Source organism: Pseudophryne corroboree, chromosome 5 (assembly GCF_028390025.1).
Source record: "Pseudophryne corroboree isolate aPseCor3 chromosome 5, aPseCor3.hap2, whole genome shotgun sequence".
Taxonomy (NCBI): Eukaryota; Metazoa; Chordata; class Amphibia; order Anura; family Myobatrachidae; genus Pseudophryne; species Pseudophryne corroboree.
This window is the reverse complement of record NC_086448.1, coordinates 326,213,764-326,231,590: the sequence shown is the minus strand read 5'-3', so window position 1 is coordinate 326,231,590 and position 17,827 is coordinate 326,213,764. Positions and strand designations below refer to the sequence as shown.

The 17,827-nt window shown below is 43.6% G+C and overlaps 1 protein-coding gene across 2 annotated transcripts in view; it reads left to right on the top strand.

The window, feature by feature from the left end:
* VPS41 (VPS41 subunit of HOPS complex) overlaps window positions 1-17,827 on the top strand; it is a 661,741-nt gene that overhangs the window by 632,044 nt on the left and 11,870 nt on the right. For both annotated transcript variants that reach the window (XM_063922529.1, XM_063922530.1), the window contains exons 26-27: window positions 1,077-1,176; window positions 3,397-3,441. In XM_063922529.1, coding sequence (XP_063778599.1) covers window positions 1,077-1,176; window positions 3,397-3,441 — 145 coding nt within the window. The remainder of the gene's footprint in view (window positions 1-1,076; window positions 1,177-3,396; window positions 3,442-17,827) is intronic.

Here is a 17,827-nt window from a genome sequence, read left to right as displayed (position 1 = left end):
GATAGATTGCACATCAAGTGTTAAAAAAAAAAAGTTATAGATTTCCTCAATTTTGTTTGTATATGGATTTTTAAAAATGAAATCAGCAGTGCGGTATTAGTTTACATTCATGGTTTTACAATTTAGCATTCTGCAATATAACATTGTTTATAACGAGCAACAGTTTTACACTTTATAACAATTACCTCTTCTGAAAGATTCTGAGATTGTTATATAATACAAAATGTGACAGAATGATTACATAAATTTGCACTAAAAATGTGTTGTCTAAGAAAAATGTTATTTATACTGTATTATGTAGTTTTAATCTGGATTGGGGGCTTGCAAGCTGTTGCTGTTAAGGAGGGTATCCAATTAGCCACAAAAAAATGTATGGCAAAAAAAAAAAAAAAAGCTATTACTGTGATTATCAGGCAACCCTTTTTTACCTGTAGAAAAAAATACCTATTTTCGGTCAAAAACACATACAGTAGGATCCGGAATAAGTTCCTGGACCCATGTGTTTTCGTGGCCGCGATTACGATAATGGGTAATTTATCTGGAATTTTTTTTTCTCTTGCCTTCAGTAAGTGGAACAAAATCCCAGATAACTTCTAGTTTATGGGGATAATTGGATGGTAATTTCCAAGACTAATTGGATATCACGCTACACCTCATTTTTAAATTTTATCAAGACATTCTGTATTGGCTGAATGGGACTCCTGAATCCATATATTGGGGCACGTTAGTGGTATACAGTATGCTTGTACCATTTAATTTTTTCAGAATTTTATATTACATAGGAAGTGGCTTATTTTCTAGCCATATTGTAGCTTTCACGCCTTCTCTTACAATGTATACCTTATAGTTTGGCAGGGTGTCTCATCTGGTATTGCTGACTAAATTGAGGCACTGACATTAATTGGAACCTGTGGATAGGGAAATACATATGATATTACCGTTTATTTTTACACCTCCCCTGATATTTAGTTCCATGAAATCTTATCTTCAGTCCGCCACACCACTAAGTTGTAGCCGTAACTGAATCATCAGTGTGGTTTTCATACTGTACAATATGTTCTTCTGTTTTGTTGCAGATATTACTTAGAGAAGGCTGCAAAAAAATTTTGGTATCCGACTCGCTGTCATTATTAAAGAAAATTCACAGAACCCAATCTAAAGCTATGCTGGTTGATGGTATGTTTCTATTTATTCTGCTATCATTTAGTAGTATTATAGTAGATACTCATTTATTGTGCTACTTGTACATTTTTAACATTTTAATTATGTTGAAGTTAAGATTGAGGTAGAAATAATTATCCTTGATTCAGTTACAAGTATGGCTCTTATATTACTTGGGGTTTACCTGAGAATGGCACATGAACAATGACCCCTGTCCTTTTCTCTATGAACCCCCCCCCTCCCCGAATCCCTTAACTTGCTATTGTAGTGAACATCTGACATTATAGCAAAGCAGCAGCTACTGGAATATTTACTTTTTTCCTTGTGTGTTTCTGATCTTTCTGGATAAAAGAGCTGTATTGTCTGTTGCTGCTCTATCATGTAACAAACGCCAACCTGGTGAGTGCATTTGTAAAGCAGCTGCAACATGGTATCAATTTTGGTCAAAAATGATATTAGATTCTTAATTCAGTATAATGATGGACTGCCTATGCTCAACCCCCCCATACATCCCATCTGCTCCAGTTTCAGTGGTACAGCTCTGGATTGAGTCACGGTTGGGACTGCATTGTGCAGCTGGGGAGGTATGCATAGCAGAGCAGCAACGGATGCCGTTGTTTGCCTCTATTACTGCAGTTAAAAGGTAATAGTAGTTAACCAGAGTCTAATAAGGCCACCACCCCTGCTCAGCCATGTGATGTGGACATGACCTCTGTCCCAATCTTCTCACCTCCAATGTTGGGAGGTGTGCAACACCTCTGCCAGTGACCCCACCTCCAGTCACTAGACTATAAATAACATAAAGGTCATCATCCACTAAAGAGAAAATTGTAGAAATAGAGATAAATGGCACAAGAGATCAGAGATCACAGTCATGAATTTCTCAATGTGTGTGTGTACTTATTCGCACCCACGATCCGGCAATGCGTATGGGTCGCAAGTGCACATATACGCACGTGCATGCGTGTGCGCACGCATTGCAGCAACACAGTCGTGGGTGCGACTAGGCACAGCCTCAACGAGCGTGGCTACATCTGTAGCTCAACCCCCTTGGAATGAATAGGCCACTGACATGATGTCAGTAATACAGCACAACATTGGTGTAGCTGCTCTTATTAATAACTAATAGTTATGTACACAATGCACTCCATTCAGAGATTTCAATCGCAGTGGCATGCTTTAAAAGCACTGAAATGGAGCGATCCTGTACACAAACAATGCAGACACAAGTGTTGCCTCTAATGTGAATGGTGACACAGAATAGGATGGTTTTATTTTCACGTTTAAATTATAAGTCATCCCCCCCAATGTGTTTAAACTGGTTAACTATGCAAACACACTTCATAGCTGTGTAGCAGGATTACTCATGATCAAACGTGTGATTTTTTTGTTGTTGTAGGTAACACATGCACCCTGAATGTGTACTGCATGTCTTTCTTTGGATTCAGTATGCTTTACCAGCGGGAAGGATGTCGGCTGTCCATATACCGACAGCGGTATCCCACCCACCAGAATGCTGGCAGCGGGGTGAGTGCTAAGAGTCCCCTAGTGGGCTCGCCACCTCGCTGCACTTGTCACAGGATCTATTCCCCACTCTATGGGTGTCGTGGACACCCACAAGTGGGAGTAGCCCTGCTGCACCGGGATTCCGGCTGGCTGCATTGCGGCGGCGGTATCTTGATAGCCGGGATCCCGACGGACGGCAAATTGACTGCATCCCCTTTCTTTTGTTGTGCTGCCAGGTTTAAAATCAATTCACAACTGCTTTTTCAAGATAATAAAGTGCAACGGAATACTGTATGTTGCACTATATAAGAAACTGTTAATAAATAATAATAATACATGCTACGGTAAGTCTTCTGTCATTGTAATACACAAAAGACATATCTATCCTATAGTAACCATAACCATACATATCTTTGGTTTGACAAATCAGGCATAACATGAGCAAACCTCATCTCGAAAATGAGAGAGCAAATCCAGGTTAATGATGCATGGTAGTGCTCTGTCACGCTCTGCTTGTGCAAGGCACACTTGAGGCTCTATAGTGCACCACTTGGTCCATTTATATTGTAACATGAAAACCCCTTTTTACTCTCCGTACAGTGGTTCCATCAAACATACTGTACAGCACAATACATAGCAAAATAACCTTTTATCTATCTGTACAGTAGCATTATCACAGTTTCATTTTGATGTAAATCTAATTAGTTTGTTTTTTTGCCTTTCTTGCAGAGGATAATATTTGTGAGGTTTGCCTGTCACCAATACTTCCATCAGGTACTTCTTTCTTGTTCTTTTAAAGTTTACAAATACTGTACATTGCCACCAATCTTCCCAGGTGTGGATCATAGGGTCGACGACTATTGGTCGACAGTGACTAGGTCAACATGGTCATTAGGTCGACGTGGGTTTTTAATGTTTTTTTGGTGTCATTTTCTCCGTAAAGTGACCGGGAACCCCAATTAGTGCACCGTGTTCGCTCGCCATGCTTCAGGCAAGGTGCCTTGCTCTACTACCGCTGCGCACGGCACAGGGTACCGTTCCCAATTGGAGTCCACGTGGATCGTAAAGTGTGAAAAACTCATGTCGCCCCTTTTCCATGTCGAACTAATGCATGTCGACCAATAATGGTCAACCTAATGAGTATCGACCTAAGTGCTGTCAACCTAAAGACCGGATACCCTCTGCCCATCCTTTTTCAGTTATTGGGGGAGATTCAAATGTTTGAAAAGTCAGTTGGGAGTCTGTTTTTTCCTATCTAATAGACAAGAAAAAACAGACACCCAACTGACTTTTCAAACATTTGAATCTCCCCCATTGACTCAAAATAATGTTAGAATTTTTGCACATTTGTTATGAAATCTATATCTCAGTATGTAATCTAGTGGATGGATGGAGACATTGAGTTTGAACTCCTCTTGTCACTTATCCATTTAGTATATTTTGAGATATGAATAGTTTAGAATAATATCTAAACTCCGAGATAGACAGATTTGAATTCATTATAAAATGTATAAACTATGAACATTCTAATTACGTTTAATTAAATCATAAAAGGCACTTGAAGATTAATATTTCAAAGTTTTCTGAATCTAAGAGTTCTAGAGCTGTGAAGCAGATTGTTAAATTATTTAAATCTGATAAATCAGTGTTGTGACCCATAATTAAGTCTTTTATTAATAATGTTCTTGTTTTTAATTAGTTTACGATTGTCTACTTGGGTATATGGTTGTTTGGAGAAACCAATAATAGGGAAATATATAAATGTTCGCTGAAAGGAAGTGGAAAATGAACACATATTGGTTACATACTGTATAGTGTGCCATTTATCTAGTGGACCTTATTACAATTGTATAGTAACAGATTCCACCATAGAAGTTAATTGTCTTCTCAGATGTGATTCTATCATTAGACTTATTTGTTTAGCCTGTAGTTGCTATCTGTATGGCACATTCCTGAGCTGAAGGGCTTTTCTGTGGATTTAGGATAGGGGTGCAAAGATTGGGATGGGGTGGGTTAGGCGTACCCAGGTGTGTTTTGGCGATCCAGTTCTGCCATTGAGATGTAAACACACCACTTGAGACGGGTGGTAGTCATGTGACCGCCGGTCGGCTGACCGACAGTCACATGACCTCCTCCGTGAGCCCGACGGCTCACTATCCCGATGGTCGGCATGCCGACCAACAGGGACTATTTCCACTCGTGGGTGTCCACGACACCCATAGAGTGGGAATAGAACCCGTGGCGACCGCAGGTCGCCACCGAGCCCGCAGCGTGGCGAGCGCAGCGAGCCCTCAAGGGGCTTGCTGCACTCGCCGCTCCCCGCTGGAATCCCGGCGTCGGTATGCTGCCGGGATCCCGGCGTCGGTAAGGTGACCGGCGGTCAGGAGACCGCCGGTCACCCGTACTACACCCCTTGAGACAATGTGGCATTTTCCCTTTCATCAGCTTCTGCAAAGGGCCTCAGTATTAAATATGAGGGGTTGCTACGGCACACACTTGGCTACACCCCAAAAGTACTGGGATCCAACATCTCTCAGCAGCCCTGGCCTCTGGATAGAAAACATGCTTTATAAAAGTATTTCTGAACCTAGGTTTTGTGGGTCTACTAGAATCCTGTTATTATACAATATGTAAATATTTCATAAAATTATCTACAGCAATATGCAGCTTAGTGTGGTTAATTAGTACCTGAAAAGTAGAATGATAAATGAAAAAGTGCTAAACAAAACTGATTTCCCATAGGAACCAATTGAGATCAAATTAATTTGTTTGCAAGTCCCCATAAATTCTTTAGAAAGTTATACGTATACACCAAAACATTGTAGTTGACAGCATTTATTAACTACTGAACATATATTGAGCATAGAGTAGGTATGCACTGTACTTACAAATAAATATAATTATACATTTCTATACTGTACTGTCTAGGGCTTTAAATGCTGCTGCACTGCATACAAACATATTAAACAGGTGTACTGTACTCTCAAAGCATAGAACATGATACATTACTGTATTGTGTAACTGAATGATGGCATTTTATGAGTTGATGCTTCTTCCACTTGTACTGTAAAGGTGGAGTTACCATCAGAAAGCTGGTTAGCAGAGGATCTACAAATTGTTTATCTTACGTCACCTGTACGTGTAGACTGCATGGCTGTTTTGTCAGTGGGAGCAGTATATATATCAGAAGACATAATAAAAACATTTTTCAAGCTTGCTTTGTTTTGCCATCTTCTTGCATTTCTTTTCTAATTAGGGTCATGCTTTATTATGCTAGCAATCATAGGCGTCGGAACGGGGGGGGGGCAGCTTGCCTTGCCCCCCCAATGAGATGGAGGCACAAGTTAGGGGGAGCGCTTACCCCCGGATCTCCGCGGGCGATTCCTCCTGTAAAATCAATGTGCTGCCGCTTCCTTCTATGCCCCATGTCCTCCTAGCTGGCTCTTCACTGATGCATTACTGGTAGGAAGTGTGGCCATGCTGAGCCTGCTGGGACATCCCCGCCTCCTCCCAGTAATGCACCAGTGAAGAGCCGGCTAGGAGGACATGGGGCATAGCTCGCAGCGGCAGCACATTGATTTTACAGGAGTTGCCCAGAGGTAAGCGCCACTCACCCGCACGGGGGTGGGGGGGGGGGGGGTTTGCGGGAGAGCCCCAAAATGTAATCTTTACCCTGCCCCCCAACCTCAAAACATTCCAGCGTCCCTGCTAGCAAGTAATCTATCCTGAAGTTTGAAAATCTTTTTAAGATTAGACTGTTGTAAATGTTTTTCTCTGCACTGGCTCTTTTTCTGCTTCTTGACCCTTAAGTGCTTGCTGCTGTTCCAAGTGCTTGAGATTTTCATCAGATAATGGCCGATGGTGGGATTCTATCAAATCTGTAATTTCAAATGTGTATAATTCATTGAATCCTAGTTCCCTTTCTAGGTAAACAATGTTTTCTATGACTTTTTGAATACATTGTCAACTTCTTCACTTTCAGAGTTATAGCGATCATGCACACTGGCCCTCATTCCGAGTTGTTCGCTCGCAAGCTGCTTTTAGCAGCATTGCACATGCTAAGCCGCCGCCTACTGGGAGTGAATCTTAGCTTCTTAAAATTGCGAACGAAAGATTCGCATTATTGCGAAAATACATCTCTGTGCAGTTTCTGAGTAGCTCGAGACTTACTCTGCATCTGCGATCAGTTCAGTGCTTGTCGTTCCTGGTTTGACGTCACAAACACACCCAGCATTCGCCCAGACACTCCTCCGTTTCTCCAGCCACTCCCGCGTTTTTCCCAGAAACGTTAGCGTTTTTTCACACACACCCATAAAACGGCCAGTTTCCGCCCAGAAACACCCACTTCCTGTCAATCACATTACGAACACCAGAACGAAGAAAAAACCGTGAGTAAAATTCCTAACTGCATAGCAAATTTACTTGGCGCAGTCGCAGTGCGGACATTGCGCATGCGCACTAAGCGGAAAATCGCTGCGATGCGAAAAAATTTACAGAGCGAACAACTCGGAATGACCTCCACTGTGCACTAATGATATTCTTGACCCTAACTTCACCCAAGACCTGCCAATTTGTTTAATTGCGTCCTTGATATTGTATTCTTTCTCCTGCAGGGTCCACAGTTTATCCACAGGATGACATTGGGATATGTGGTAGCGTCAGCGAAATGGCACCAATCGATCAAAAGCTTTTGGCCTCCCAGAATGCAATGGGACAGTCTCCTATATCTCCGCCTCCTGCCTCAGGCAATTCAGTTTTTTTGTTTGGTGTGACAGGAGCCGGACCATTGTCATGGGGCTGCTGTTTTTTTGCAGCCATAATCTTTTTATTATTTTATTTTTATAGTCTTATTCGTTTTGAGCGTTCTTTCTAAAAAGCATTGTATACGCACCTTAGAAAGAGTCGCTCCAGCAACTCTCCACCGGGTTGCGACAACACTTACCCACGTGTACAGTGCTGTTTCGGCGGGCATATGTGTGGATGTACTAGCAGGTCCAGCTGACGTTACCAGGCTGTGGCCAGAGCACGGGGACGTTACCAAGCTGTGGCCCGCTTAGCGGGGGAGACGCGAGACACATCCGCACTGTTTTCGAGATGGAGACTACCGAACAGTCGTTGACGTAGCTGCCACCTCGGGTGCACCAGTGCTAGGCCTCAGAGATCATAGGCTCCAGGGGTTAGTGTGAGGCTGTGATCCCTCGGGTTGATGTCAGCAGTGGGGAGTAAGACACTCCCCTGTTCGCCCTTCCCCCCGGTTAATGACCTGTTTCCTCAGAGTTTGCCGCCATGAACTGTTTTCCTGCTACCGTCTAAGACGCTAGATATCGGGCTGACCCAATGGCAGCATAGGCGGCTGTGTCACTGGTGCGTCTGTGTTCACTGTTAACATATGTGTTCACTTGGGCGTCTGTGTTCACTATTAGCGCCTGGATCCACTCTGCGTTGGATAACGTTTTGATTGATCCTGGAAGCGTGGTTAAGTTTCCCTGTATACCACTGTCCTGAGGCAGGTGATACAGCACTGAGTCTCTAACTACCATTGGGGTACGAGTAGTTTGATAAGTGCCTGATGCATCTGAGTCTGATAAACTGTTACTGCTGTTTCTTTCGCTGTGCGACTGGATACGTTAAAAGTTTTATATAAGGTAATGCAGTAATCTGTTTTTCCTATATACCTCAAATGTATCTATAGTTGAATATATGCTCATATTGCTTATTATACTAATGTATAATTTGTGACTGATTGCTAGTGCGACTGCTGACTTTTTTCTATACTATACTACATTTCTGTCAGTTCTACTTTCTTTGTATAAACCGATCCTCAATGCTCGTGCAAGGCAGGGAGGGATCGGATTGTACTGTATATCACTTTAGCAAGCTTAAAGTGAATACGGTCACAAATTGTGTAGTTAACACCATTCAGGTGTGTGATTTGTTTACCATGTCTAAGAGACACAAGAGTGAGGAGAATACACTCTCCACAGCAGCACCAACATTGATATCATGTTTGTCATGCAAAGCAGGGTTAACCTCTTAAGATCTGGTACAAAATGTATTATGTGCGAATTGTTATAGCTTTTACCAAAGCCTCCTTTATAATCCAAGGCAGGCACAGGATCAGTCAGAACCCCCATGGGCTTCATTTGCACAAACATTGTCCAGTATAGCTGAGTGGATAATGCCAGCTACCATACCAGGGATAGGTTACCCAGTGAACCCTTATATGCAACATTCCCCCTGGGTCTTATCACGTCCAGTCCAGAATCTGCAGCCTTTCAATAAAACAGGCTGAAAGACCCATGGAAAGTAAATCACACAGACATGAAACAACATCTTCACAGTCTACACATTTTTCAGAAGGGGACACTTCAGAGGAGGAGGATGGTTCCTCACATTCTGAGTCTGTATACATAGACGAGGATGAAGGTCCCATCTCAGTAGATGTACCTGAGCTAATTAATGCTATGAAAGCCATTCTATCCTAAGAGGAGGCAATAGAGTCTGTGTTAAAATCCAAGGCACCTGTGTTTAAACGTCCCAAAACAGAACTGAATTTCCATTGTCAGAACAGCTGACAGAAATCATGCAAGAGGCTTGGGTTACACCCAGTAAAAAGTTAAGAATGCCGAAAAAATAGAATTCTCATTATCCTTTTCCGGCTGGGGATTGTTTGAAAAGGGAAGTTGCTCCCAAGGTAGATAGGCATGTCATTTGGTTAGTTCGTAAATCTACATTACCTCTGCCGTCAACATCATTAAATGATGCAATGGATAGAAAGATAGATGGTTTTCTAAAAACTGTTTTTTTCTTATCGGGAACAGTTGTTAGGCCGGCAATGGCTTCAGCCTGGATGGCAAAAGCTGTTGCGGCCTGGGCTAATGCATTGGAAGACGACCTTTCATTGGCATCTAGAGAACAAATGTCCTATATTGCACATATTAAACAAGCAGCTGTCTTTATAAAAGAAGCAGCCTTGGATATGGGTATAGTAGCTTCTCAGGCATCAGCCTCGGCAGTAGCAGCACACAGAGCTGTCTGGCTATGTACATGGAAGGCTGACTCAGAGTCCAAAAAGGTACTAGAGTTTTTGCCTTTTGCTGGTTATATTCTTTTTGGTAAAGGGTTAAACAATATTCTGGAGTCAGAAGCAGATTCTAAGAAAGTGAAGTTTTTTTTCCATTTACAAGTCTAAACCTTTCGGACCCAAGGAAAATAAATTTGCAAAAATCTACAAAAAACTTTTTTCACGTTGTCATTATGGGGTATTGAGTGTGAGGGAAAAAATTAATTTATTCCATTTTGGATTAAGGCTGTAACATAACAAAATGTGGAGAAAGTGATGCACTGTACATTTGGGTGCCTCGTTTTCACATGGAGACTTTACGTTCCATTATCTTGGCCATGGAGCCTGATAATTTCGATATTATCTTAGACCATAAAGCTATACCTTTAAACACACTTTTACCATGGAGCCGCTGCGGCCGCTAGACTTAATATGCACTCTACGTACTTTGTACGCTATTTGCGTACAGAGTCCCGTACCTTGTACGGACTTAGCGTACAAACGCCGCGCTGGGGGTACAAAGTACACACAGCGCGCACACACCCAGAGTTATACTTTAAACCTTAGTAGTAATGCAATGATATTACACCTTAAACCTTAAGCAGCTATGCAATGCAATAATGCTCTTACACTTTAAACCTTATGCAGCAAAGCACTGCAATGATGTTACACCTTAAACCTTATGCAGCGCTGACGGTACAAAGTACCCGCAGCGCATACACACCTTATCAATACACTTTTAAACCTTATACAGTTAGGTAAGGTAATACACTTTAAACCCTAGCAGGGAAAAGAGGACACAACACCGATTTGTAGTTAAACACTGGGTTCCGACACCACAGAGTAATATATCTGAAAGGGGGTTAACAATACAATTTATACACTACAATACAACAGAGTAAATGGCTACAGTCAATATACATACGTGAGAATATTCGCATGCGCTTCCTGGTCCAGTCCTCCGCTAATCAGGTAGATAGCGTTAAGAGTCTTCTGACCGGCCAGGCAGCAACAGGCTTTTTATACACTACTTCCAAAAGCAATACAATGGATACTGTAATCCCTTTGTCCATTGGACACAGGGATGCATCTTTACATTACAGGAGAGGTCATAGGTTGATTTGAAAAGGTGGGCGATGTCTTTCTCAACTGCTCTTGTGGGTGGTCTTCTCTGGATTCCCGCCGCATACATAATATACAGTAAATACAGTTTATATCTATATTCTACTTCTGCACATAACTATACGCAGGAACATGCGATCTTCCTCTAACCAACACCGGAATGTTACCCTTAAAATACCCTACAGCTGGATACCAGACACCACCTTATAACCTTAGTCTGTCCCCTCCTATCATGCAAAGGTGAATCCCTCCGTTCTGAAATCATTTAAACTGTTGATATTTGCTGATGTGGTGCAGGGGGACTATGTGTACAATGTGCACTATTTGGATTAAATATGTAATGTTTTGATAACCCTCTATGCGCTCACAAACTCCGCCGTAAATACCCATACCACGCGCAGGACCGCGGGAGCGACCATACGCAAATTGCGGATATGTGCACGCACGGCGGAACAAGTGCACGCGCAACGGGCATGTGTGTGTTGTTAGTACGTGATATGTGTACTACAATATTTTTCGACTTTGACAAGCCGGAGGATTTTATGGTACCCCTAGATATCCGGGATGCTTACCTGCATTTACCTATAGCACCGTCCGATCAGTGCTACTGTATCTCGGGTTTGCTATCCTCTGGCAACTCTTTCAGTTTCAGGCCCTACCATTTGGACTGGCTACAGCTCCAAGAGTGTTCACCAAAATTATGGTGGTGATAGCGGCTTATCTCCGTCATCCGGGGATAAGAATATTCCCATACCTGGATGACCTGTTAATCCTGGCTCATTCCCAGGAAACTCTCCTGGGCCATCTACAATTGACGATAGCCTGTTTACAAAGCCATGGCTGGCTCATAAATTGGGCGAAGTCACCCCTGGTTCCGTCACAACGCATGACGCACCTGGAGGCTGTATTGGATTCAAGGCTTCAGAGAGTTTTTCTACCTCTGAACAAAATATCCACAATACAGACAAGGACTCAAGAGCTACTACACAGTTGAAGAGTATCCATTCATGCAGCAATGCAAGTGATGGGAACTATGGTGTCAACATTCGACATGGTGGAATATGCTCAATTCCACTCGAGGCCCCTTCAACAACTGATTCTTTCCGGATGAAATGGTCTAGATCATAGGATAAAAACTCAGACTATGGTCCTTCCTCTGGAAGTACGGATGTCTGTAGCCTGGTGGCTACAGACATCCCATCTGGACAAAGGGAGACCCTTTTGGATTTCAGAGTTGAACATTCTAACAACAGACACCAGTCTTCATGGCTGGGGAGCAGTGTCAGAAAAGTGTTGCTTCCAGGGGCAGTGGACCAAGGAAGAAAGTTGCCTGCCAATAAATATATTGGAACGTCTGGCAATATATATGGCACTCACTCAGGCAAAGGAAATACTTCAGGGAAAACCGGTGCAGATTTGCTCGGACAATGCAACGGCAATAGCGTACCTCAATCATCAGGGCGGAACTCGCAGCCAAAAGGCAATGAAGGAGGTAAACCGCACGTTAAGGTGGGCAGAACTCATCTTCTGGCCTTGTCCCTAGTGTTCATTCCGGGAGTCTTAAACTGAGAAGCGGCTTTTCTTAGTCGACACGCCATTTATGCAAACGAATGGGCTTTACACCCAGAGGTTTTCCAGATTCTGGTAAACAAGTGGGGGGCTGACGGAGATAGTCCTTATGGCTTCTCGTCAAAACAACAAAGTTTTCGCATACGAGTCAAGGACAAAGGATCCAAAAGCGACCTTCATGGATGCTATGTCAGTGAGATGGGACTTTTGTCTAGCCTATGTGTTTCCACCAATCGCCCTGTTGCCCAGGGTGATGCAAAAGGCAAAACAAGGAAGGAGTGCCGTGATAATAGCTAATAGCTCCAGTTTGGCCCAGAAGACATTGGTACACAGATTTGACTCCCTCAATGTCTACATCTACTGTCTCAGGGTCCTTATTATTACAAGCGCCTGGATCGGCTGTCTGTGATGGCGTGGCTCTTGAGACTTCCATCCTGAAAGCAAAAGGATTTTCACAACAGGTAATTCAGACAATGCTTAGAGAAAGGAAACCATCCTCAGCTCGCATTTATTACCGAATTCAATGGTGCAGTGCCTTGACCCTAGGACTTTCAGAGTTTCCAGAGTCCTAGCATTCCTTCAGGCAGGAATGGATAAAGGTCTACGGGTGGCTTCCTTAAGAGTTCAGGTGTCAGCACTGACTATGGTTTCAAAAGAAAATTGCTAACCTGCAGGACGTTCACACTTTTTTCCAAGGAATGCTTCACATCCAACCTCCTTTTGTTCCTCCTACAGCTCCTTGGGATCTAAATTTAGTCCTAAAGGTGCTTCAAGTTGCCCCATTTGAATCCCTGAATCAAGTGGATCTTAAATGGTTAACAGCTAAGGTTCTCTTTCTACTGGCTATTGCTTCAGCCAGAAGAGTCTCAGATTTAGGGTCGTTATTATGTTGCCCTCCTTTTCTGATTCTTCATCCAGACAGAGCAGTTCTCAGAATCAAATCTGGATATCTTCTTAAGGTAGTCTCCAAGTTCCACCTTAACAAAGAAACTGTAGTTCCGGCTTTCCAAGGGCAGGACTTTTCTGTGGGAGATGCATTATTTGACGTAGTCCGTGCTTTAAGGATCTATGTGGATCATACCATTGCCATCAGAAAGACAGCTACTCTCTTCGTTCCCTACGGATATCACAAGAGAGGATGGCCTGCTGACCAGCAGACACTGGCGAGGTGGCTTCGGATGACTATTTCAGAAGCATATTCTCAAGCTGATCTCCCTATTCCGGATAATGTCTCTGCTCATTCTACTCGTAAGGTAGGTCCTTCATGGGCAGCACAACGTGGTGCCTCAGCTGAACAGATATGTAAGGCAGCCACGTGGTCTTCCATGAACACATTCAAAAGACATTATGCCTTTGATACCTTTGTCTCTCAGGACACAGCATTCGGGCGAAGGAGGTCTTCAGTATGCCGACTGTCGGGATCCCGGCGCACAGTATACCGGCGCCGGAATCCCAACAGCTGGCATACCGACACTTTTTCTCCCTCGTGGGGGTCTACGACCTTCCTGGAGGGAGAATAAAATAGCGTGGCGCGCGTAGTGCGCCACCGTGCCCGCAGCGTGGCAAGCGCAGCGAGCCTGCAAGGGGTTCATTTGCGCTCACCACGCTGTCGGTATGCCGGCGGTCGGGCTCCCGGCGCCGGGAATGCTGGTCGCCGGGAGCCCGGCCACCGGCATACCATACTACACCTGGAGAAATATGTAGTTATGGTAGACTTACTGTCGATAACTCTATTTCTCCGAAATCCACAGTATCCACAGGGATCCCACCCTGATGCACCTGATATGAGGATCCTTACACTTACTAACCTCTTCCTTCTTGTATGGATGTGTGCATGTATGTTCTTCTCGACTGATTATGGCTCTCTATGATGCTCCTGCCTTGAGCTTTGGAAAATAACTGAATTGCCTGAGCCAGGAGGCGGGGACATAGGAGACTGGCCCGTTGCATTCTGGGAGGCCGAAAGCTTTTGATTGATTGGTGCCATTCCGCTGACGCTACCTCAATGTTATCCTGTGGATACTATGGACTTAATAGAGTTATCGATGGTAAGACTACCATAACTACATATTTTCCAAAACTGGGTGTTGGAGCGTTCTGATCATCCATCTTCTTAATTGCCTAATCAAAGGTTATGAGTAAATAAGCTCTGAAATTGGCAGTTGACAATAATACCTTAGTCTATTGGCTGCAAAATCAATGTGGTGTTGGGAGGCAGGAAAATAACTTTCACATGCTCATACAGCTAATTCAGGTTGGTAGGATGCCACAGAGCATTGTCAAGAGGAAACAGTGCCTTGTGCGCAAGGTTATTTTGTGCAGTAATCCTTGACAGACAGAAGTAGTGACTGAAGTCTTTAAAGATGCCACGGGTCCCCTCCTCCTTTTATTTGCTCCACCAGATAGCAGGAAGAAATGATTTTTTAGTATAACCTTTGAGAGTTTGAGTTTTCAGAGTGGTAAATACAGTAAGAACTGGTTTTAGTTTACTGTCACCTAAAGCATTATCACGACTAACAATGTCAAGCTGTACTTTTGATACCTTAAGGCAGGCATGTCCAAACTGCGGCCCTCCAGCTGTTGAGAAACTACACATCCCAGCATGCCCTGACACAGCTTTAGCATTCTCTGACAGCAAAACTGTGTCAGGGCATGCTGGGATATGTAGTTTCACAACAGCTGGAGGGCCGCAGTTAGGACATGCCTGCCTTAAGGTGTGTACACACATTGAGATATTGCCTTATGTTTTTCACTATATAGTCAAAATCACAAGGTAATTTAGTGCAAATCGCAAGGTGTTAGCCACCTTGCGATCCCGATTCGATCCCGATGCTCACTCCCGTGGGGTCGGTATCACAAGGCTAGATATACTGTGCAGGCAAGTCAAGATTGACTATCTAGTACAAAGTATAGTCAAAACTGGCACTTAGTCAAAATCACACATAGACAATATCGCATAGTCCGTATTGCATAGTCAAAATCAAAGATAGGTAAAATTTCACCATGTGTACGCACCTTTAAATTCGGTCATAGATATGTCCTCAAAGAGTCCGGTCTCACCAGCATCAAACATCTGTTGAGGTGTGTATCCAGTCTCTACAGTAAGCTTGGACATTACTGTACTTCTTTAAAGATCTCTGCTCCCTCAACGTCGGCACTTGTTGCTTTCCCATAAACAGCAACATTGTGTAACTTAGCTTGTTGCTTACTACAAAATATTCATTCCTTCTGTATGTGTTTATGAGCCTACAGTGCTTTAGGTTTGATGGCCAACCAATTCAAGGGTGTGTTGCGTTGAATTTGCTCTTCAAACAGTAAACTTTCCATGCCAACCATAAATTTTGATCTGGTTGTAGTAATCTGTGTTGCACCGAGAGGACTTGCCATCTTAGAAGACACCGTTGTTTTCTCTATATTATATATACTGTAATTGTTCTCACAGTTGATCAAGGCAAGCCAATTTTGTGTCTACTTCCATCTTACACATATCAGAGGCAAGATGTTTCAAAACGTCTACCTTTACTTTGAGTGACCAGCTCTTTCTATTCTTTTTATCACTGCCGTAACTGGTCTCTTTTAAACGCTTTGGTGTCATGATCAAGCCACTGAACAATGTACTGTAAACAAGGGTATAAAAACTTATTAGGTGCTTCATTCAGTCATTTTACATACATCAAAACATGGTACATTGGGGGTCATTCCGAGTTGATCGCTCGCTAGCAGTTTTTAGCAGTCGTGCAAACGCTATGCCGCCTCCCACTGGGAGTGTATTTTAGCTTAGCAGAAGTGCGAACGAAAGGATCGCAGAGCGGCTACAAAAAAAAATAGTGCAGTTTTAGAGTAGCTCCAGACCTACTCAGCGCTTGCGATCACTTCAGACCATTCAGTTCCGGATTTGACGTCACAAACGCCCTGCGTTCGGCCAGCCATGTCTGCATTTTTCCTGGCACGCCTGCGTTTTTTGAACACTCCCTGTAAACCAGAGGTTCTCAGACTCGGTCCTCGGGAGCCCACACAGTGCATGTTTTGCAGGTAACCCAGCATGTGCACAGGTGTATTAATTACTCACTGACACATTTTAAAAGGTCCACAGGTGGAGTTAATTATTTCACTTGCGATTCTGTGAGGAGACCTGCAAAACATGCACCGTGTGGGCCCCCGAGGACCGAGTTTGAGAACCTCTGCTGTAAACGGTCAGTTGACACCCAGAAACGCCCACTTCATGTCAATCACTCTGCGGTCAGCAGTGCGACTGAAAAGCTTCGCTAGACCTTGTGTAAAAATACATCGCCCGTTGTAAAAGTACGTTGCGTGTGCGCACTGCGCCGCATACGCATGCGCAGAAGTGCCTTTTTTTACTTAATCGCAGCGCAGCGAACATTTTCAGCTAGCGATCAACTTGGAATGACCCCCATTGTACAAAGGCATTAGAATTACAGGACATTGAAAAACAAAGAAATAAGACCAACTAAACCTAGAGAGTGCTGCTGTCACTGTGTCTGTCTAAGGGCCTTTGCTGCTGTCACTGTCTACTAACGGTTTAGGTATAGCAAAGAAGCAGTGTCTGCTGCTTTGGAACTATTAAGTGGCACTCTAAAGCTTGGTACACACTATACGATGTAACAGAAAATGTGACGGTCGTTCCAATGTCACTTAATCCCACAACGCATGACATAGAGCATACACACTGAGCAATTTTCCAAATGACAGCATGATATATTGTGTCGTAGGAATGTATCCAATTGATCATTGCTCCTGTAAACTATGGGCCTGATTCAGATGTGGATGGAGGGGCTATCGTTGCTGCTTACATGGAAGCATGAACAATAGCACTAATATGTTAGTGCAACACGAAGCGTCTGATATACGTAGATGCCTCCTGCTTGCATAAGTGATCCAAGTTGTGTCCTAAGATGCAGCATCTGATCCCCTGTGACACCATTGGATGGCTGCCTGACCCATGGGGTCACGCAAGCTGTCTGCTGCAGATACAACAAAGAGGCCAGAAAATCTCAGTCTTCCAACGGAGATGCTGGCCTCGTCACCCCCCAAAATGGAGGCAAAATGCGGCCTCCGCCCCCTCCTCGGACCCAAACAGCAGTGGACTGTCAGTTGCTAGTGCATCCAACGTTGCAAACCCACATGTCCAGTACAGGTCTAGTGCATGCGCAAAATACAGAGCATTGGTACTTTGCGTTATGCGTTGCAACTCCATTCACATCTGAATCAGGCCCCATGTGCATACATGCTACACGATGTGCACCACATCCTACATCGCATTCTACCATCTGACATGCAGTATATCAGATACAACTATTTTATGAATGACGGCTGAAAATGACGGATTGGGAGTACACACTATGCCCCACACGTCCCTTATACGCCTTGGAACTAAGACATTTTTCT